The sequence below is a fragment of the Triturus cristatus genome, chromosome 5_2, assembly GCF_964204655.1.
Source record: "Triturus cristatus chromosome 5_2, aTriCri1.1, whole genome shotgun sequence".
NCBI lineage: Eukaryota > Metazoa > Chordata > Amphibia > Caudata > Salamandridae > Triturus > Triturus cristatus.
This window is the reverse complement of record NC_140588.1, coordinates 882,235,385-882,257,952: the sequence shown is the minus strand read 5'-3', so window position 1 is coordinate 882,257,952 and position 22,568 is coordinate 882,235,385. Positions and strand designations below refer to the sequence as shown.

At 49.3% G+C, this 22,568-nt stretch overlaps 1 protein-coding gene across 2 annotated transcripts in view; it reads right to left on the bottom strand.

The window, feature by feature from the left end:
* Positions 1-22,568, bottom strand: part of MTM1 (myotubularin 1) — a 431,918-nt gene that overhangs the window by 267,956 nt on the left and 141,394 nt on the right. For both annotated transcript variants that reach the window (XM_085608013.1, XM_085608015.1), the window contains exon 7: positions 3,602-3,685. In XM_085608013.1, coding sequence (XP_085464139.1) covers positions 3,602-3,685 — 84 coding nt within the window. The remainder of the gene's footprint in view (positions 1-3,601; positions 3,686-22,568) is intronic.

Genomic DNA, 22,568 nt, shown 5'->3' with positions numbered 1-22,568 from the left:
AGAAGAGGAAGAAGAATGCAACACTTCAGTGAAGATATCAGACTTCACCTCAGCCAAGGGCAACTGAAGGTCCAACAGCTCAGCGGCCTTCCTGATGACTGAGTGATAAGAGGCAGCGTCTTGTGAAGGCAAGGCCTTTGGAGAAGAAAGCTCCCACTCTGGTAAAGTATCCAGGCCACTGGCGTCGCGTAGGCCCTCGAAGTTGTCCACCAAGTCAAGGTTCTTCCCTTCCTCATGTTCTTGCTGGTACTCCTCTTCCTCCAGCAGGCTTTGCGCATTTCTCCTCCTATGCTGCTTTGGGATCTGTGTTGGCGGCGCCAGCCCCGCCACGGTGAAGGACGACGTTCTGAAGTGGGCAACGGCAACACTCTAATCCGGGAATGTGACAGCCAAACAGCAGATGGAGCCAGAGACTGAGGTGTCAGTCGAAAACCTCAGCTCCGGAAACTGCCAAGATGGAGCAGTCGGCATGAAGGGCACAAAAGGTGCCTGGGCATACTGCTGGGAGACGTCCAAATTAAAGGCAAGTGGACCCACGGGGCCAGACAGTGCACCGGCAGGGTAAAATGCCTTGGCAAACATGCCAAACATCTCATATAGGAAATGTGACAGATCCGCTCCTTGCCCTGGAAAAGGAGGATAATGATCCGAACCACCCTGGCCTGGAGCCATCAGAGGCCGTACGTGGGGCTGCGGAGTCGGACATATCGGAGCGGGTACAGGCAAAGCCCCAGGAGAGGACTACCTGGGAGCCAGAAAATCTCTGGGCGCCAGCGAATCCCTCGGCACCAGAGAGTGAGCCCAAGTCGCCTGCGGAGAAGAAGGCGGTGATGGCCAGATGGCATCTTTATCACGACACCGTTGTACTGGGGAGGCTGACCTCGAAGCTCTACCTTTCAAAGATAGACGCCAAGGCCCATGTCTTTGCTTTTTCTTATGCTTCGACTTCGAAGTATGCGATGTCGACGACTTAGATCTCTTGCAACCCCTCTTCTACTTTCTCCCCCGTGCCATGAAGAGTTTCGCCTCACATTCCTTCAGCGCCTTCGGGTTAATCTTCAGACAGCACGAACACCCTTCGCATCATGGTCCGAAGAAATACACCAGAGACAGTCGTTGTGGGGATCCGTGCAAAACATATGACCCCCACACTCTTTGCAGGGCTTAAAACCAGACTTCTTTAAAGTAGCCATTTCCACTGCTACACGAAGTAGAAGATAGAAACAATGTTAAAATGGATAGTCCCAGAAAAAAACGTTATGCGTCGACGGCACGGAAGAAAAAGAGAACAGACGTCAGTACGCCGACGAGGTCTTCTTATGGCTCCGATTACGTCATACGGAGTCACGAGTGGAGCCGTGCCATTGTGACGTCCTGGTCGACGTGAGAGAGCTAGAAAAAAACGTTTCAGTGGAATGCTGCCACAGGGGTAATTCAAAAGGTGAATCCACAGGCAGATGTAGCCATCAGAATTACAGTGTACTTTCATGCGTGTGTGGAGTTTGTAGGCCCAAGAGAACTGAAAGTACCCTGTGTGGTCTCCTTTTCCATAAGAGTATAATGGAGTGTTCCTACAGTGAAACAGTAAATTACACTGGTTATTCATTACATGTGTACCCCAAAATTATACGGCCTACTCAATGTCACCTGCCAACTCTGCATAATCCCTTCTGCACCAATCTATCTGTACACAGCTCCTGGGCTGCACACAACAGGAATCTCCCCTTGCAGCCCTAACACTGGTGCACACACATGTCTGCATGCAACCCGCCCAGTGCCTTTTACCCTGGCTGAATAGCAGAGGCCTTATCTCACCAGGCAGACACTGGCAAAAAAAACTTTTTCCACGAGTTTACAGTGGGCGTGTCCCAGGTTATGAGGCTCTCCCACAGTAAATGGTCCAAAATCAGGTGATCAAAAAGCAGAGAAGCCAGGTGGCTGAGATGGTCAGAACCACTTTCTCACACCAGGGCCTGTAAATCAAATGCTACTAGTGGGCCAGCCGCACTGATTGTGCCACCCATGAGTATCCCTGCAAACATGGTTCAGGAATGCCACTGCAGCGTCTGCAAGCGCAGTTTTAAACTGTCAAGTTGACCTGGCAAGTGCACCCTTTTGCCAGGCCCAAACCGTCTTTCTACATGCAAGGCACCCCTAAAGTAGGCCAAAGGTAGCCCATGGGCAGGGTGCAGTCAACGTGAAAGCTCGAGGATGTGCTGGTGTGTTTTACATGTTCTGATAGTGAAATACAGCCAAGTTCGTTTTTCACTATTGCAAGGACTATCTCTCCCATAGGTTATCATTGGAGCTGCCTTATAACATATACAAGTGTAACTTTCTATTGGGAAGAGATAGATGTTTGGATTCCCTGAAGTCAGAATTTGAAAACACATCTTTCTGAGAAGATAGTTTTTAAATTGTGTGTTTGAAAAGGCCACTTTTAGAAAGTGAGCATTTTCTTGCTTTACCACTATGTGCCTCTGCCTGCCTGCTTGTGGAATCCATGTCTGGTTTGGACTGACAGTTGGCCTGTTTGTGCATTCACTCTAGACAATCAAACAAAGGGAGCGGAGGTGTGCCCTGCATATCCTGATGGCCCATCACCAGGCTGATGGGCCTTCCTGAGCTAGAGTGGTGGAAGGAGTTGTCACTGACACCTGAATAGGGCTGTGTCTGGCCTCTCACAATGCAGTCTCCACCCTTTAGGAGGGTGTCTGTAGCCAAGGAAGCGCAAGGTACAATCTTGTGGACAACAAAGAATTTCCTTTGAAGTATGTCTACTTCAAAGGCCAAAAGGGCTATAAGTATTGGACTTGTAACCCCACCTTTTTAAAACACTTCTTGATCAAGAGGAGACTATCAAGAGGAAGAGCTGGAGAGCTGTTAGGAGGAGTATTGGCCCTTGCAAAGCATATCCTAGTCGTTCTGGGAGACAGAGGATGTCATACTGGAAGCAGCATTACAAAAAAGCTGTTTTCCATCATCTCAAATGCTTTTCAACCGGCCCCCATTCCTCAGCCATTTTCATAAAGAAAATTAAGGCTACACAACTGGAAAGGGATTACTGAGTGATGTTTGATAAGATTTATAGCGCCAGACCGGATGGTGGGTTAAAAAAAGTCTGAGCTCCAGCCTGTGCCTGGGCAGGAAAATGTACAGTTCAGTCTATCTGGCGACCTGGTAGAAAAGGAGTATTTCAAAATGGCCAATTTCAAACTTAAAATCTGGTAAAAAGCATTATCAATTTTGTAAAGCGAAATGAGGAAAATCTCTAGATTATCTTCAGATAACAGAAAGTATAACCTTTGTGAAAATGACTGCTGAGGTATGAAACAAGCATGCTTATGGATTTACAAATCTAGTAATTTACCTACAACCTTTAAAGGAGGTGAAGAACCATGCTCTATAAAGCTTAGGGTTTGCCATTCAAATTTATTCAAAAGGTTGAATAGGCTAAGAATCTAGAAAATGCAGTGTCCTTTCCAAGTTATTGAAATATTACTATACTGACATACAAAAGATAAGATGTACTAAAGTTGCCACAGAGCACGATCATATGAAAAAGCTCAAACAAAGGAGACACTCATTTTCATTAACATACCTGTCTACGATATTCAGACATGGGTTCATAAACTGTCCACCCATTTTCAGAAAACTTTTCTTCATTTTGAAATGCAAATAAAAGCTGCAAATGAAAAAACAATTATGTTTTTTAAAATACTGCTTATTGCAATTAGTGTCCTTTGTTGCAACAGTTTATTTTGAGGCAAGTCAAATAATTTGTTCTGGTAAAAAAACAGTCTTATAAAGTGCTCATACAACAATGGCTTCCTGGCACTGAAAAGACCATCACAACAGACTAAGGGGCCAGCAGCTGCAAACAGAGAATTGGGCTGTTTGTGAACACTATAGAGCCTTGTCACATGTACTAACTCTACTTTGCAAGTCGGTAACTGATTACCAACTCGCAAAAAAGAAATTGGGTTTGTGAGTCACTAATAAGGAGGGAGTGTTGAGGGCATCCCTTCCTAAGAGTGAGTCACAGAGGGATATTTGAATGCTTTGCGGCCAGAATGTGATCGCAAAACATTCATATTTTACCAACTCCGTGAAGGAGGTGGCAAACCATTCGCAAACAGGAAGGGGTCCCCAAGAGACCCTTTCCCATTTGTGAATGTGGGCGCCAACATTTTTTAGGAGCAGGCAGTGGTTCCATGGAACCACTGCCTACTCTATAAAAAAAAAAAAAAAAAAAAAAAAACGGGAAAGGGACTTTTAATTTTTCTTATTTAAATGCATCCCCTTTTCTTTTAATGCAAACAGGCTGGATTAAAAAAAAAATTATAAAGCAATTAGACATGGTGGTCTACTGACCTCAGCAGGACACCATCTCTGTGATGACAATGGGTCGCAAATTGCGACCTGCCTCATGAATATTGATGCAGCAGGTCAATTGAGACCTTATAGGGAACCGCTAAATGTGTCTGAGACACAGTAGTACATTGCATTTTATGACTTCCTAATTGCGAGTCGCAAAAAATAGCAATTAGAAACAAGCAAAATTTTTCCGTCGTAGAAGTGGACCTAAGGGCCCAATTTAGATCTTGGCAGATGGCCCAATGTTCCTCCAGAGCAACAGAGTAAATTACTCTGCCGCTCTGGCGGATGGACCACCCACCAGATTTATAAATTACAGTCAAGCTGGCAGTCATTTATAAAGCACTGGCAGGAACTGCCGTCACAGGACCGAGGTGGCAAAATGTCCCTCTCCGTGAACCTGACTATGTAGACAATAGTGCTTCCTGAACATATGGAAAGATGCCCATGTAGCTGCCTGACATAGGTCTAGGATAGCAACTCCATATGCTAACGCAGTGGTAGCAGCTTTGGTCCAGGTAGAATGAGCACGCAGTGCATTTGAAGGCTGCTTTTTAGCAAATGCGTAGCAGATGCTTAGGCTGAGCACATTCCAGCTGGAGATTGCCTTGCCTTTTTTGTTCATGAGAACCCCACAAAGAGCTGATCATCCGCCCAGTGTTCTTTGGTACAATCTATGTAGAAGTACAGCACTCTCTTAGGGTCCAAGGGATGAAGTCTCTCCTCCTCAGTGGGTTGAGGCGGAGTATAGAGCGCCAGGCAGGGTGATGGTTTGACCAACGTAAACTGGTGTCACAACTTAGAGGAGGAAGGAAGTTTGCAGAACAAGTTGGGCTGAGAAGAAGGTAGTGTATGATGGATTGACACAAACAGCTTCAAACTCACTCACTCTGATGTGGTGATGGCGACGAGGAAGCCATGAGTGACAGTTAGTCTCGAACAGAGTGCATATCAAATAAGTCAGGACCAGATTAAGGTCTCATTGGAGCACGACAAACTGAGAAGAGGAAACATATTGAAGTCCTTTCAGAAATCGCATCACACATGGTGACATCTGGCAATGGTAAAAAGTCCAAACAGGCTAAAAGATTACCCATGACCATGCCCAAAGCAAAGATTGCTGTGCTAGAAACAGAACAAACGGAACGTCTGGAATTGTGCAGATCTAATTTAGATCGAATGCCTTTGTCCTTCTGGGCTCCAGAAAGTAGCGGGAATTAAAACCATGCCCTACTTCAAGTGCTGTCACCCTCTCTACAGCCACTTTGGCAACTGGGCTTGCACTACCTGCCGCAAAACGGAGCGATGGCCCTCCGTCAATTGGGGGGGGGGGGCAGGGTTTGATTGGTGGTAGATAGGTCAGGGGGAAAAAAGAACTTGAGAGCATAACCATTTCCAGGACACAGCTGTCGGAAGATTTGTTGGATTCTGGAGGTATGGCACATGGGGCTGCAGGGGAGGGTGTGGGTGGTGGACATCTCAGCCACACACAAAAATAAAAACAGACAATTCCGGACCCAACCACTAGATGGCGGAATGATGCACAGCATGTGAATCCAGAAAAGGATTAATGCTGCAAAATTGTTGGATTCTGAGGCATGGCACATGGGGCTGCAGGGGAGGCAGGTTTGGAGGGAATGGTGAACTGAGCTGCACGCTGACCTTGGCTGAATGGGTGGTGGGCATCTCAGCCACAAAATTGCTAGATCCCTTGAGGGGGTTGGAGAGGCTGGGGGCAAGGAGAGCCTCGACTAAAACACTATAACCAATAAAAAAAAGTAGTGGTGGCCCTACTCTGTATAAAATCGCTCAAGAGCAGACTCAACCTTGTCCCGGACATGCCCTTCCATCAAAGGGCATGTCCATCAGGAAGGACTGGAGTTCGCCTGATAACCCAGTTGACTGCAGCCACACATGGCAGCGAATGGCAACACTGGTGCCAATAGCTCATCCAATGGATTCGGTGTTGTCCAAGTCACAACAAATCATAAACTTGGCAGCACCCCGACCATCCTGAGTTGCCTATTTCAGGACAGGGCGAAGGTAGTGAGGCACACCAGGGAGGACTTGCGCCACCGAACCTCAATGGACATGGGAGTTGCTACCCAACAAACAGCTGGCATTGACAAAGCAGAAAGCTAGGCTGGCGGAGGCATCTTGTCAAATGTTTGCACTCGCTCAGATTCCCTGTCAGAGGGAGTAGTAGGAAAGATGTTCAGATTGGACAGATTCTTGCAGGCCTGAACCACAAAGCAGTCGGGTAAAGGGTCGTGCAACAAGAAAGCGGGGTTGGTTGGACCAGGACGATAATGCCTGACAATTTGTCAGTGGACAGGGGGCTCAGAGCAAATTCTGGCCCAGGCCCCTAATAAAGTGTCCATCAGTGCCTCATTAAAGGGAAAAAGAGGCTCAGCAGGAGTCTGTCCTGGTTGTAGGACCACAGTAAGAACTTTGCTTTTTTTTTTCTCCATAGTGGGGAGCTGGAGGTTAAGTATTTTGGTCGATCTACGCATAACCATAGTGAAGGAAGCGTATTGTTTGTGGCAGGTCCTCTTTGGAGAGGTATCGAGGCCACTACCCTCCATCAAGTCCTTGTACCAATTCTCATCATTGTAGGGCTGAGGAAACTCATCTCCTTGGTCATAGTCGAAATTAAAGCCAAAGAGGGAGTGCCAAATGGCAAGTATGTCCAGGAGAAGAGGAGGCGCCTCGAGTGATTCGGGCACAACTTCAGTCAAGGTTGAATCAGCACCAATCCAACACTGGAGAAAACGATCAGGCCCTCCTCCTTCAGCATCAGCATAGGCAGTGAGGAACCTGGGGCAGGCAGTGAGGAACCCGTGGACAGCACAGGCTCCAGGCCGGAAGCAGCGTCAACAGTGGTGCCGAAGGCAAGATGGGCACGCAGGGTCCAACTGGCGCAGAGGATGAACCCGTCAACGGTATTACAAATAGCGGCGTGCTAGAGGGAGAAGGTATAGCTCCAAAGAACCAGAGCATGGCTGCGTAGAAGTTTTCATTCTGAAGCGGTGTGGCAATCTGCCCCAGGAACACAGGTTATGCCTGTGCAAGTTCGGGTTCAGCTCCACAGTCAGCCGACTTTAGGAGCGAGATCAAGAAGAGTGGTACCTCCCCAGTGACTGCTCAGGCAAATGCGAGTGGTGCGAGGGGGATAAATCCCACTTAGATTTCTGGTGTTTCTTTTAGATGTACCTGAAGACTTGGATCGCAGTGAAGACCGGCCTTTCAGGCGACTACGATGAGTCTGGGAACGGGACCTGGAATGAACATTGGACACAGAAGGCTACTTGGAGCAGCCTTGATGTGAAGTTTTACTATGCTTGGCAATGTACAGTTTCCTCTCATGTTCCCTGATGTCCTTCAGCTTCATCTATGCACAAACGCTGCATGCCTTAGAGTTGTGGCCCAACCCCAAGCACACCAAGCGCACCTGGTGGGATCTGTCACAGACATTTGTTTGCGATAGTGAGGTTCTGTAATTCTCGAGTCTGACTCCATTTTGTTCTGTGCCACCATTTTGTGTTGCCCTCACGTAGGCCTGTGAAGGTAGCCTGGCGAATAAAGTGGCCTGGCCTTCTTAGTTCATGTATACATTAACTAGGTTTCTTTTTGACTCTGAAATGAACTGTAAGAAACTGACCTCTTCACCTGAAACTGACCCCGCAAAGCCAATTTCCCTGATCGATCTTTGTCTGACATTGCCAATCAATGTTCAGGACATCGTTAACTTTTAGTTTCCTTGCACATGCCTTATCTTGTTCAGCATCTGTTACCGTTGAACAAGTTACTTACCTTCGGTAACGATGTATGTGTAAGAAACATTAGTTAGTTAGATTCCTCACCTTAGAATATCCCCAGGCGTCAGACTGGATCCGGAAGATTTTGCGTCAGCAATACCCCTTGCGCGTCGCTAGGCGTCGTCTGCGGCTCCGCGTCCGTCGTCGGCGTTGTGCGCCGGAATGACGTCGGAGTACTTAGACGCCGCCCTCGCGCGCTGACGTCAGTTCTTGTACATAGCCTTCCGCGCCAGGAACGCAGAGCCATGCAAGATACAGACACTGGTGCCAAAAAATTCTAGGGCCCTGAAAGGGATAGCCTTAACCCTAGATGTCAGTTCGCAGAACGGGGAGGATGGGTGGGTCGGTGAGGAATCTAACTAACTAATGTTTCTTACAGATACATCGTTACCGAAGGTAACTTGTTCATCTGAAAGAAACACGTTAGTTAGATTCCTCACCTTAGAATAGATACCCAAGCAATACCAACCCCGGAGGTGGGTCTGCGAACCAAGATCACACCAGAAAGTCCTGGAGGACAGAACGGCCAAAGAAGCCATCCCTCCGGACTTGGCTGTCCAGGCAATAATGCCTGGCAAACGTGTGCAGCGAAGCCCACGTTGCCGCCTGACAGATGTCCTGCAAAGGGACCCCCCGTCCCAAAGCAGTAGTAGCCGCTGTGGCCAAAGTAGAATGGGCGCGCAGCCCAACAGGCGGTTCCTTTTGTGCCAAGGAATAACAGATTTTTATACACAAAACGACCCACCGGGAGATGGTCCGTTTGTGTACAGCTTTTCCCTTCTTTGCACCCACGTAGCCAACGAAAAGCTGGTCGTCCACCCGGAACTGTTTAGTGCGGTCCAAATAAAAGGAGAGCGCACGTTGTGGGTCCAGGCGGTGGAGCCGCTCTTCCTCTTTGGAAGGATGCAGAGGTGGAAAGAAGGTGGGCAAGGTGACAGATTACCCAAGATAAAAGGGGGTCACCACTTTCGGTAGAAAGGAAGGACGAGGCCGAAGGACAACCTTGTCCGGATGAACAGATAGAAAAGGAGGCTTGGACGATAGAGCCTGGAGATCACTCACCCGTCTAGCCGAGGTGATGGCTACCAGGAAAGCAGTCTTAAGAGTTAGAAGACGAAGAGGACAATTGTGAAGAGGCTCAAAGGGAGCATACATCAGAAATGTCAAGACAAGATTCAAGTCCCACTGAGGCATTACGAAAGGGACAGGAGGGAACGTGTGAGTAATGCCTTTAAGAAAGCGGGACACTACAGGGGACTTGAAAAGAGAGGGCTGATCTGGAAGCCGTAAGAAGGCAGAGAGAGCAGAAAGATAACCTTTCAAGGTGCCCAGGGCAGAGCCCTGCCGGGCCAAAGAAAGAAGAAAGAGGAGAACCTCAGAAAGAGGGGCGGAAAGGGGATCCACAGCCTTTGCTGTGCACCATGCCACAAATTTGTTCCACCGGCAGGCGTATACCGTCTTTGTGGAGGGACGCCTGGCTGCCAGAATGATATCACAGACTTCAGGAGGCAAGTCAAATGGCATCAACTGCCGCCGCTCAATCTCCACGCATGGAGGTGGAGGCTGGACAGGTTCGGGTGGAGGACCGTCCCCTGCTGCTGCGACAGAAGATCCTCCCGAAGGGGCAGACGTATCGGAGGACTGGTCAACATACTGAGTAGCTCGGGATACCATTACCTTCGTGCCCAATCCGGAGCCACCAAGAGGACTTGGGCCCGGTCACGCTTGATCTTCTTCAGCACTCTGGGCAGAAGTGGTATAGGCGGAAAGGCGTACAACAGACCGCAACTCCACTCGCGACGAAAAGCGTCGCCGAGCGAGTGCCGCCTTGGAAATTCCAACGCGCAGAACTGCTGACATTGCGCGTTCTCTTCAGTGGCGAATAGATCTAACCAAGGCTCTCCCCACTGCTGAAAGAGACCTTGCGCCACCTCGGAGTTCAGACGCCATTCGTGATCCATCATGCACCGGCGGCTGAGTTAGTCTGCTCTGGCATTCAGAGAGCCCGCCAGATGTTGAACCACCAGGGTGATGCCCTGGTGTTCCAGCCATGTCCAGAGGCGCAGAGCCTCCTGACAAAGGGTCCACGACCCCACCCCGCCCTGTTTGTTGGAATACCACATGGCGGTGGTGTTGTCCGTGAACACCTGCACGACACTTCCCCGGACAGAGGGAAGCAAGGCTTTCAGTGCAAGTCGGATCGCTCTCAGCTCCAACAAGTTGATGTGGAGGCGAGACTCCGCCGGAGACCAGAGGCCTCTGATCTCCGCCTCTCCCATATGGCCACCCCATCCCAGGAGGGACGCATCCGTCACTACGACATGCTCCGGTAGGGGTAGGGAGAGGCTCTTGCCCGTGACCCAATCGCGGTCCGTGAGCCACCACTGCAACTGCTGTGCAGTGCCCTCCGAGATCAAGACATGGTCGGACAGGTTGCCGTGATGCTGGGCCCACTGAAACTTCAGGTCTCACTGCAGAGCCCGCATGCGCCGCCTGGCGTGATACACTAGTAGGATGCAGGAGGCCATCAGCCCCAGAAGCCGCAACACTAGCCTGACCGAAACCCAGGATAGAGGCCGAAAGATGGGAATCAGGGCCTGTATATCCCGGACCCGCTGTTACGGCGGATGAACCCGGAACTGCGCCGAATCGAGAACCGCTCCGATGAAGAGGAGCTTCTGAGAGGGGCTCAGGTGTGACTTCGGCACGTTGATGGAAAACCCCAGCAAATGCAGGAGATCCGCCGTAGTCTGGAGGTGGGAGACGACTGCCTGGGGCGAGCCCGCCTTTAACAACCAGTCGTCGAGATAGGGGAAGACTGGAACCCCTGATCTGCGCAGATGAGCTGCGACCACCGCCATCACTTTCGTGAACACCCGAGGGGCACTGGTAAGGCCGAAGGGGAGCACGGTGAACTGAAAGTGCTCCTGACCCACCGTGAACCGCAGGTAACGCCGTTGGCCGGCAGGACGGGGATGTGGAAATATGCGTCCTGCAAGTCCAACGCTACTATCCAGTCTCCAGGGTCGAGGGCAGCTAGAACCTGAGCCAAAGTTAACATTTTGAACCGTTCCTTCCGGAGGAAGGCATTGACGTTCCGGAGGTCCAAGATAGGGCGTAGGCCCCCTTTGCCCTTCTTGGGAACAAGAAAGTAGTGGGAATAACAACCACGACCTACTTCTGGGCTCGGAACGCGCTCGACGGCCCCCTTGGTCAAGAGGGCCGAAACTTCCTCGTGGAGAAGATTCAAATGATCCCCCGAGATACGGTGGTGCTGCAGTGGCATGGCTGGAGGGGTCGTCTCGAAGGGGAGGGAGTAGCCCCTTCGGACGATTTGCAGCACCCACCTGTCCGATGTGATGGACCGCCAGTGGAGCAGGTGATGGCGAACTCTGCCGCCCACTGGCGTGGAATGGGCCTGAAAGCTCGGACTAGGAAGGCTTTGAGGCGGATGCTGCCGGGGTGGATGTGGGCTGACCGCGTCGTCCTCCAGTATCGCCTCGGCGGAAACTACGTCCGCGACCGCGTGCAGGTTGGTTCTGCGGCCGGTGGCTAGGCGGACGTGAGGAGGTGCCCCTTCCTTGGCCACGAAAGGAGCGAAAAGCGGAAGTTTGTGGCCGCGGGGCCGAGAGGCCCAAGGACGTGGCCGTAGCCCGAGAGTCCTTGAAGCGAGCCAGCGCACTGTCCGCTTTCTCACCAAAAAGGTGAGCGCCATCAAAAGGCATGTCCATGAGGGTGCTCTGGACATCCCCTGAAAAGGACGTGGACCGCAGCCAGGCGTGACATCGAAGCGCCACCGTGGTAGAAATCGCCCTACCCAGCGAGTCCGTAGTGTCAAGCCCACATCGGATTGAATGGGGCGCTGCATCTCTCCCATCGGCCAGGGCCGAGGAAAGCCGCGCCCGGGCCTCCTCCGGGCACAGTGGCAGCACGTCCTCCACCGCATCCCAGAGAGTGGGAATAACGGTCCAAGAGACAGGCGGTGTTCAAAGACCGCAGGCCCAAACTGAGCGAAGAGAACAGCTTCTTACCAAACTGTTCCAGTCTCTTGGAATCCCGGCCTGGATAACCAGACTCTCAGGGGTGGGGTTTTGGGACAGAAAACTGGGGTCGCCCGGAGCAGGGCGGTGGCGCCTGGCAACGTTCCTATCCACAGGAGGGACAGTGGAGGGCTTGGACCAGGTGCCCTGCAGAACGTCAGTGAGGGCCTCATTGAATGGCAGCAGAGGCTCAGTGGGGCATGCGGCAGACTGAAGCACCTCAGTGAGGATGTTAGTCCTCACAGCCACGGCAGGCAGCTCGAGCCCAAGGGCTTCGGCCGCCTTGCGCAGCACCACAGAAAAGGCTGCACCCTCCTCCGAAGCCACAGTCGGAGGAGAGATGAATCCAGTGTCTGGTGAGGTATCCAACCCACTGGCCTCCCCCAGTTCATCTGCCCAGTCCTGTGCAAGTTGGCTCTGAAGGGCCATAGGGTCATCAGACCCCTCCCAGTCGCCCCCGTCATTCGATTCCTGGTAAACAGGAGGAATGATCGGAGCCGGTCGATAGACAATATGTGTCTCTAGCGGAGTCGGATGCGGCGTCGGGCGGCGCCGCATCGGCGTCGGGACCGGACAGGGGCTGAACCGGGGATCGACGTCGACCGGAGTCGGTGGTGGTATCTGTGCCGGCGTCGGCGGAGGAGGCGTAACGAGGTCGATCGGCGTCGACGGGGGCCCAGGCTCGGGCCCCTCGGGGACCTGCGGCGTCGGGGCCGGAGCCTCCAACGGCGCCGGGGCCGGAGTCGCCGGCATGCGAGGTCGCCCAGTCGAGTCCGCGGGGCCCAAAGGCGCACCAGCGGGCGTCGACGGCAGGGCCAGGTTCCTCATGGCCGAGAGGAAGGCACTGACCTCCGCCGGCGTCGTGTCAGTCCCAGGGACCGTCGGGTATGGGGACTTGCGCGGCGCCTGCGGAGCCGCGGGGGTGGAACCACCTGGACCCTCGGCCGAGTCGCGCGACCGGCGAGGGAAGTCCGAAGAGCGGTGTCACATCTTGGACTTCTTGGAGTGCCTCGACTTACCCGAAGACTTCAAGCCAGACGAGTGACGATGTCGAGTGCGGTTCCGCGACCGATCCTTGGACCTCCTCCTGGACCGGGATCGAGAGCGAGAGCGACGCGGAGCCGAGTGGCGAAGCCTAGCTTTCGAGGTCAGGGTCATACAGTCGGAGCACGACACCGCGTCGTGGTCGAGGCCCAAGCAGTGCAGGCACCGGCGGTGATGATCGGTCACCGACATCAGTCGGTGACAGTCATCGCATGCCTTGAAACCAGGCATCCTACCGGCACCAGAGTCGAGAATTGACTAAAAAAGTCAAAAAAGTTAGTAAAAAATTGACTAAAGGGGTAGCTCTCCCGGATCTGCGCTTACTGGCGCGGAAAAAAGAAGAAGAACTGACGTCAGCGCGCGAGGGCGGCGTCTAAGTACTCCGACGACTTCATTCCGGCGCACGACGCCAACGACGGACACGGAGCCGCAGACGACGCCTAGCGACGCGCAAGGGGTATTGCTGACGAAAAATCTTCCGGATCCAGTTTGACGCCTGGGGATATTCTAAGGTGAGGAATCTAACTAACGTGTTTCTTTCAGATTCTTTTTTCATGTTTCTTCATTACATGGGTTATGCTTTCAATTCTAGGTTTGTCCAGCTTGTGGAGATTGAATTTAGGACATTCCTAATAATTAACTTTTGGGTTGGGATACTGTAAATTGAGTTTTTGTTATGTGACACTTTGTTTGAAAATGTACCTTATTGGCTAGAATTTTGTGCAGTGGGTGTACATTTATAATGTGAATATTGGGTATAAAAGGAGACGTCTCGCCTTAGTAAAATGAGCAGTCTCCTGAGAATTTACACTGTGATGTATTTCTAGGATCACTGTTACTAGCTGCAGCTAATAAACTTGGTCTCTGATGCCATCCAGAAGACTTCCGTGTCTCTGTATACCAAGACAGGTGAACTCGAAGATCTTAGGCGTGCCCCCGACGCCGCTAGGTTAAACCCCGGTTCTTCAACTGGCGCCCAACGTTGGGCGACTTCAGCGGTACTGGTCCAAGCCCGAAGATAGTAGGAGCCCCGTGAGGAAATTCTGGAGGACGACCGCCACTTCATCGACCCCTGCATGTCGACATGGACCGAAGGTTTTTTCTGCGAGGTTTCCCCTTTCCGACGGCTGAGAAGGACTGCTGCCCTGACTGACTGTCGCCCTGTCTTGGACCCTCTTGTGATGATTTGTAAGGCGAGACGTTAGACTGTCTTCTGGTGGCGTGACAGACATTTTGGTTAAGTATAAGTGGGTCGCTCCCACGACTTTGTTTTGTTTCTTGGTTTTGATTCGGCCATTGCAATAGTCGAAGCCGGGGGGTTCGTATATTTGCGATTGTATCATTTTTGATAACCCCTTGAAGTTTGAAGCAAGACTAGTGAGCTAAAAGATGCCTGGTTTTAGCAAAATTAGGAAATGGTTTTGTTGTAGTTGTAATAGGGATTCCCGATTGGAGGACTAGTGTCCGATACCTCCGGTTGGAACTCCAACTTATGGGCTCTATTCAAAACATGGTGTAGGTCCCATTACCTTTAATGCAGTATGGGTTCGTTATGCAAGGAAAGATGGTGTTTTACGATGGCCCCAACATGGTAGTTTTGAATCAGATGTTTTAGATAACCTAGAAGTTGTGCTATTTAAGAAGAAAGCCCGGCCGGCGATGTTTGACTCTTTCCGCCTTTGGCGTAAGGAAGCCAAACAGCGAGAAATTAAGCAAGCTAAGAGAGATAGGAAGGAAAGGAATATATCGGTAATGCAAGCTGCTAGGCAGTTTAAGGAAGGTGAAGAAGATCGTGCGATTGAAGTGTCAGATAGACAAAATTGCATGGCCATTGACAAATGTTACCCGGCTTTGCCACCTCCCCTTTCAAATGTGACTGTAGACCCTGAAAAGGATCCTTTGATGTCACATTTACTGAGATTACCACACCCTTGTGTGCAGGGTGCTACTGCACCTCCGTTACCTCCAGTTGTTGCACCCCTTGTTGTCGTTCAACCCCCTGTTATTGTTCAGCCACCCGTTGATTCACAGGTGGTTCTCCCTCCCCCGGCGCAGCCCCCTCCAGGGCCGCCAGCCTTGCCTCAAACTCCTTTGCCTTACACTCCTTTATCTTCGACTTCTCTTATTTCTGTCCCTACGTCTCTGTCACCTTAAAACACTTTGTCTCCTGTCCTCATGTCAACTTCTTCTCCTTCTGCTCGGCAACGTATGACTGAGACTGTCACTAGTCTTTGGTCTCCTTTCTTTGGGTCACTGAATATGACCCCTGTTTCTGAACGTAAGCAGATGTAGTCAGCTCCCTGGTCCCGAAGAGCGGGCAGTGTTAGATCTCCTTGCTCGTAGATGGGTTTCGAATACCTCCAAGTACAGTCCACAAGTGGTTATGGATATCTTCCTACAGTGGGCGGCACCAAAACAAAGGTATGTTTTTGATGTCATGTGTACCTTCCTTCGTCAGGAGTGGGAAGATAATGAGTTGGGTTCAATTCCACTGGAATTGCTTAATGTTCAGTCTGAATTTGCTAAAGGGACGATAGTGGGTTCCGATGTTGAGGAAGCGGTAGAGACACTACTCACTTTTAGGTCTAGACTTCCACCTCAGTCATTGTTCGAACCTGACCCTTCTATTAGGAGAAAAGTGAAGCACTATCCTATGAGAGAGGTTCCCCCTGTATGGAGAGAGGCAGTTGTGGCTGAAGCCGCTCATGGTATTGCGGCTGCACCGGCTCATTTTCAGCGAGTGTGGGTGCATGTCCCTTGGAAGAGAGCTGAGGTCCTGGCTCTTAAGCAGACTTTGCCTGACCCCCGTAAAAATCCTGCTGGTTATTATAAGGAGTTGTCTCAGACAGTTGATGCGTGTGTTATGAATTTAGCTGACATAGATATGTTGATGGGTAATGTAGTTCCTCAACCCTTGTGGGCGAAGATCCGTCACGAGGATCACGCGCCAGAGTTAGGAGATACGTGGGTTAATATTACTGCTGCAGATGGTCGGCAGGTAGGAGGTGCCAAACCTGAACTCTTAGTTGCAGAACTACCTGGTAGGATTATTAATTTAATGAAAACTATGATGCCTTCTCTGCGGGTGAATTGGGACAAGTTAGCAGCATGCAAACAAAAGAAAGACGAGAGTGTGTCTGATTTCTTCACTAGGTTTGAGGAAACATGCATTGATCATAGTGCTCAGGATATGAGTACAGAAGGTGGTCAGAGGTTGTTTGTAGATAAGTTTGTTTTTAATTTACTTCCTGAACTTTCTAATAATTTAAAGGACTCTGAGAGTTCATGGGCTGTTTCTTCTTCGGCTCAGATATTGGCTACTGCACAATACTATGAGAATAGAGATCAAGATGAGAAGGATAAAGTAGAGAAGAAGACTAGAGAATTAAAAACGAAAGTTCTTCTGCAGCAGGCTTATCCGCCTCGCCCTAATCAGCGTCAGTTTCAGCAACCTTCCCAGTTTCAGCAACCCCCACAGTTTCAGAAACTGTTGCAGAAGCCTGAGTCTTTTGCTTCGCGACTCCCGCTAGGCCCTAATCAGTGTGCTTATTGTAAAGAAGAAGGTCACTTCAAGAATAGTTGCCCGATCTTGCTACAGCGTGCGAATGGTAGGTCTGGTCTGAGAGGTCGTGGTGGTTTCCAACAAGTACCTAGGGGTAGGGGACGTGGTACGTTTCCCCAGAATGAACGTTCCTTTTCCCCTCAAAATTCTATGAATTATTTTGACCAACAGAATGTTCCGACCGTCTAGTCCGCTCAGTACTATACTGATGATTATTATGTTGGAAGTGAGAGTGCTGGTTTTAATGATAGTTAGGACAGCCATGGACAAAGGGAGGGAGTAGTGTCAGTTCCAGTAGACCAGAGTGGACCTTATATTGAAGTGATTACATCACGTGTGGCAGAACCTTTTCTTTTGGATACTGGTGAAGCAAAGAGTTCTCCAAGAGAAAAAGGTGGTATGTAGGGTGAGGAAGAGAAACCTAATGTACGTAGTGGAAAGGAGGAAGCTCCAAAACCATGGTCATACAATCACCGTGGGTAACTAACCCCATCACATGGGATTTTCATCCCAAAGAAAATCTCAAAATCTCAAGGGGCAACAACGCCCTTTTGTGAGACGTGAGAGCTTTGTGCTGTAGGTATAATGCACCAAAAAAGGGAATAAATCCACAATTGAACCTGAAGTGAGTGGGGGTTGCAGTGCTGGTGTACTAGTAGTGCCAAAAACAGAGAGTGTATTAAAAATAGTGACGGGACGGCCAGAAGACTTCTGTTGAACAATGCCGTACCGATACTAGATTAAAAGGAGTGGGGGCAACACTAATCCGGTTTGATCAATGAAGCGACAAAAGAAAAAGTGGTCGACATGTTTCAGCCATAGCGCCTAAATAGGCTCGGCTTTCATCAGGACCTGGAAGCTACTGCAAAAAAGAAACAACGTGACAAAGGATATGTTGGGCACCCTCAGCTTGCTTGTAGGGTGCACGTCTCCTCAAAGATACACACAACACCCGTGCAAACTGGGTGGTTAAAGGACCTCCACCTGGCAACCGCTCAGGAAGTAACACCGCTCTGTCCGTCGGGGAACCAGGCTGAAATGAGCCTGCAGCCGCTCATTTCAGCCTGGTTCCCCGACGGACAGAGCGGTGTTCCTTTTTTGCAGTAGCTTCCAGGTCCTGATGAAAGCCGAGCCTATTTAGGCGCTATGGCTGAAACATGTCGACCACTTTTTCTTTTGTCGCTTCATTGATCAAACCGGATTAGTGTTGCCCCCACTCCTTTTAATCTAGTATCGGTACGGCGTTGTTGCCCCTTGAGATTTTGAGATTTTCTTTGGGATGAAAATCCCATGTGATGGGGTTAGTTACCCACGGTGATTGTATGACCATGGTTTTGGAGCTTCCTCCTTTCCACTACGTACATTAGGTTTCTCTTCCTCACCCTACATACCACCTTTTTCTCTTTTAGACCTCAGGATTTTTCTGTGTTATATGTACTTCGATGGGGGAATCAATCCTGCGCGGTCTTTAAACTTGCTCCCTCTGACCCTCCGGTGTTCAACCGTCTCATATTAGGAAGCAAAGAGTTCTGTCATGCACTCTAAACTCCCTGGCGCATCTTTGTCTAGCTTGACTAATGTTTCAGTAGGATTTTCTGGCGCCCCAGTTCATAATCCGGTTTCTTGTCCTTTGCCCCTTTCTATTGGTCCCTGTGAATTGGAGGCTACCCTTATTCTAACGACGGGCTGTGGCGAGAATCTGTTGGGTTTGGACTTGTTGAAAAGATTGCATGCGACATTATATTGTTCTCCTTCGGGAGTACATCTTACGGTGGGTAAGACAGTGATTTCCCCGATGTATCTGTCTAAGGATCGCCTTCCACTGGAACTGCGTTCTCTCCCTGATACACTTTGGGCTACAGGTCCCAATGATGTTGGTCTCTTGCAGATTCCACCCTACGTTGTTACCCTTAAGTTGAATGCTAAATGACCTCGCATTCCCCAGTACAAAATTTCCAGTGATGGCGAAAGAGCTCTTTTAGCGATTATCTATGATTTGGTTGAGAAAGGTGTGGCTGAAGAAACAAGAGGTAATGTGTGTAACAGTCCTGTTCTGCCTGTCCTTAAGCGTACTAACACTTCTCAGCCACCTGTGTATCGGTTTGTGATCGACCTTCGAGAGGTCAATAAGATCGTTGTGCCACAGTTTCCTGTTGACCCGGACATTACTGCTTTATTGACTATGATCCCTGCCTCAGCTGCTTGGTTTTCGGTTATTGATCTGAAGAATGCCTTTTTCAGCATTCCTATTGCTGAAGAGAGTAGGGATATTTTTGGCTTCTCTTCAGGAGGCCGAAGCTTCCGGTTTAAACGAGCTCCTCAAGGTTATTGTGAAAGTCCTTCTATCTATAGTCAAGCTTTGAAAACACAGCTTGATACCTTTCCTCTGTCTCCTGGTGCTACTCTTATCCAGTATGTTAATGATCTTTTGGTTGCTGCTGACTCTGAGGACATTTGTAAAGAAGTTACTCTTTCTTTGTTACGCCATTTGTCTGACCTTCATCACAAGGTTTCACCTTCTAAGTTGCAGTATTGCCGCCAAGAGGTGACCTACTTAGATCATCTCTTGTCGAAGGAGGGAAGACGATTAACCCCAGAACGTATTCAAGTAATTGCTCAAATGTCTGCACCACGTACACAGAGAGAGGTGCGTGCATTTTTAGGCATTATATCTTATTGTAGACAGTGGATTCCAAATTTCTGTCCGTTAGCGAAACCTCTGTTGGCACTTACTCTTAAGGATACATCACACCCTCTTCCCTGGACAGAGGAATGTCAGAAGAGTTTTATGGATTTACGAACTGCACTGTGTTCTGCTCCTGTGTTAGGTACTCCTGACTATAGTAAACCTTTTACACTCTGTGCATGAGAGTGAAGGTTGTGCGTTGTCAGTGTTGGCACAACAATTTGGAGACAAGCAGCGCCCATGTGCGTATTTTTCAGCTACTTTAGATCCGGTAGCTAGGGCGTTGCCTAGTTGTCTAAGAGCTACAGCGGCAGCGGCTGTTTCTATCCGACAGTCTGCTGGTTTGGTATTGGATAATACATTGATTGTGATGGTCCCACATGCAGTGGATACCCTATTGAATAGAACGAAGACTCAACATCTTACCAGTGCGCGTTTGTCAGGTTATGAATTGACGCTTTAGGCTAGCCATGTGCACATCAAGCGGTGCAACACATTGAATCCAGCTACATTGTTGCCGATTTTTGTAGAGACAGATGCTCAGGACCAGCATGACTGTTTTCTCCGGACAGAGGAGGAAACGAAGGGTAGAGTTGATCTGAAAGATACTCCTCTTTCGAATCCTGATGGTAACCTATGGGTAGATGGTTCGTTCGAGGTGTTGAAGATAAGACTATATTCATATGGAAAGATGCAATAACTTGAAGTATGTCCTTGTGGTTGTTTGTGCCTTTTCCAGATGGATAGAGGCCTACCCCATAAAGGATAATACTGCCCTGTCTACAGCCAAGGTTTTGCTCAAAGAATTCTTTCCCAGATATGGCTTGCCGAGGATGGTATGGAGTGATAATGGAAGTGAATTCGTGGGTCAGATTATGAAGAAAGTATGTGCGGGTCTGGGTATTAACCAGAAATTTCACGCTGCGAATCACCCCCAGTCAGCAGGCCTGGTCGAGTGCTATAATGGCACTCTGAAGCTGAAGTTGGCCAAGGTGCAAGCGAGCTCTGGTCTTACATGGCCCGATGCCTTACCATTGGCACTTTTGTCCACGAGAACGACAGTACATTCTCGCGTGTGACTTAACCCATACGAGATTGTTTTTGGACGCCCGGCGAATGTCTGGGATGTGCCGAGGCCCAAGAAGTACAGTGATATCGAGTACCCTATGTTGGTTGACTACTTACATGATTTGACTGCTAAATTGCGTGTTCTTCACCAACAGGTCCATGACACTTTGCCTTCAGTTTCTGTAGACGCAGGCCACACGATTCAACCTGGCGACTGGGTTCTAACCAAGAATTTCCAGAGGTCAAAGAACTTGGAACCAAGATGGACCGGTCCATACCAAGTCCTGTTATCAACTCGGACTGCTATTAAGGTGTTCGGCAAGAAAAACTGGGTACATGGACCCATTGTAAGAAGATACCTTTGCCCTTACCGTACGATAAGTGGGTCCGAGAAGGTGTTGCCGATTCCGAGAGTGAAAGAGTTCCGAGATTTGTACCTTTTAGCGATGCACATCTGGAATGGACTCAGTCAGAACGTACGGATGATAAAGTCTTGCAAGAAGCTGTGCCGCCGTGTTTAAGACATGATACTACGCACCCAGAGACACTCTTTCAGGATCAAACTGTGCCTGGTAAAGAACGCTACAACTTAAGGTCTAAAAAGGACAAATAAAATGTGAATTTTTTTGTGAATTGCACTCTTTCAGACAAGAGACTATTTTTCTTTTTCGAACCACCATCCGGGTTCAGCTGCAGGGTAGCGGTATAAGAACTTAAGGGGTGGCCCGCGTATTGGTCTGCGGTTCTAGGGACATCTAGGACGCCTGGACGCACACTTGAGTGAAGAAGGAAAATTGCCGCGAGCAGCACGTTAGAGGATGGAGTCTGTTGTAACTGAAAGAGATGTTGAGAGAATAGATCTTAAGACAAGATTTTGTACATTGATACATAGCAAATGTTTTATAATATTGTGCTTTTTGATGTTTTTAAGTATCACATTAGCTTGTGTGGGTTGGACTGTCTATGCTACACAACAGACATCTGCACCCACCTCCCAACCTATGCTTTCTTTCACTACGGTTTCTTTGCACCAGTTTTATACGTTGCCTGAACATGAATAGACAAGGAGATCAGAATTTGTCAACAACTCGTTTATACAGTTGTTGCATCAGCATCAGTTAGTAGTAAATACCACTAATTGTTGGGTTTGTGGTCTTATGCCTCATACGACAGATAAAGGTATGCCATATTTGGTTTTGCCTTTTTCTTTTAATGGGTCTGTGTGGGCTTTTCAGACAATGTTTATCTATGCAAATGAGGTACGCCCCTTACGTTCCCTTAAAGATAACTCGAGCAATAGTGCCTTAATAAGGGGAATAGTAGCTATGATCCGAGATATTGATGCATATAATGCTATCCCTAAGGATGAGGTGCAGGCTTACGTTGGTTGGAACGTGACTGGATATAGTACCAGTTTGACAAAGAAGGAGAGACAAAAAAAGGTCTCCCCCTATTTGGATTGTACCCCACCAAGGCCACTTTTGTTTTCAAGGTAATGGCTGGAATCCGAAAGCTCAGCTAGGTAAGAGTGTGTGTGCTCAAACCTATGTCTATTCATCTCGGACTTCTCCACGTTTGTGCCAGCTAAAAGCACATATTTTGTTTGTCAAGACAAAGCCTATACATGGTTGCCACCTGATTTTTCAGGAACGTGTTATGTGGCGTTTCTACTTCCCCCTACATACACTACTGCTTCAGACTATCATAGAACGAGATATGGTAGAGGTGTCTTCAATAAGGAAGATACCGCAGCACACGAAGTAGGAGATTTCTTCAAGGGCTTCTTGCCCTTTTGGGGTCCTATGATCAATAGTAGGCATATTCGACAGCTTGTTCGCGTTGTCGAAGCTACTATTAATGAGACAGCAGGTGCTCTCAGTAATGTTACAGCTGAGCTTCAAGCGGACCGCCTTATGACTTTGCAGAACCGTATGGTATTAGACATCATACTTGCAGATCGAGGAGGAGTATGT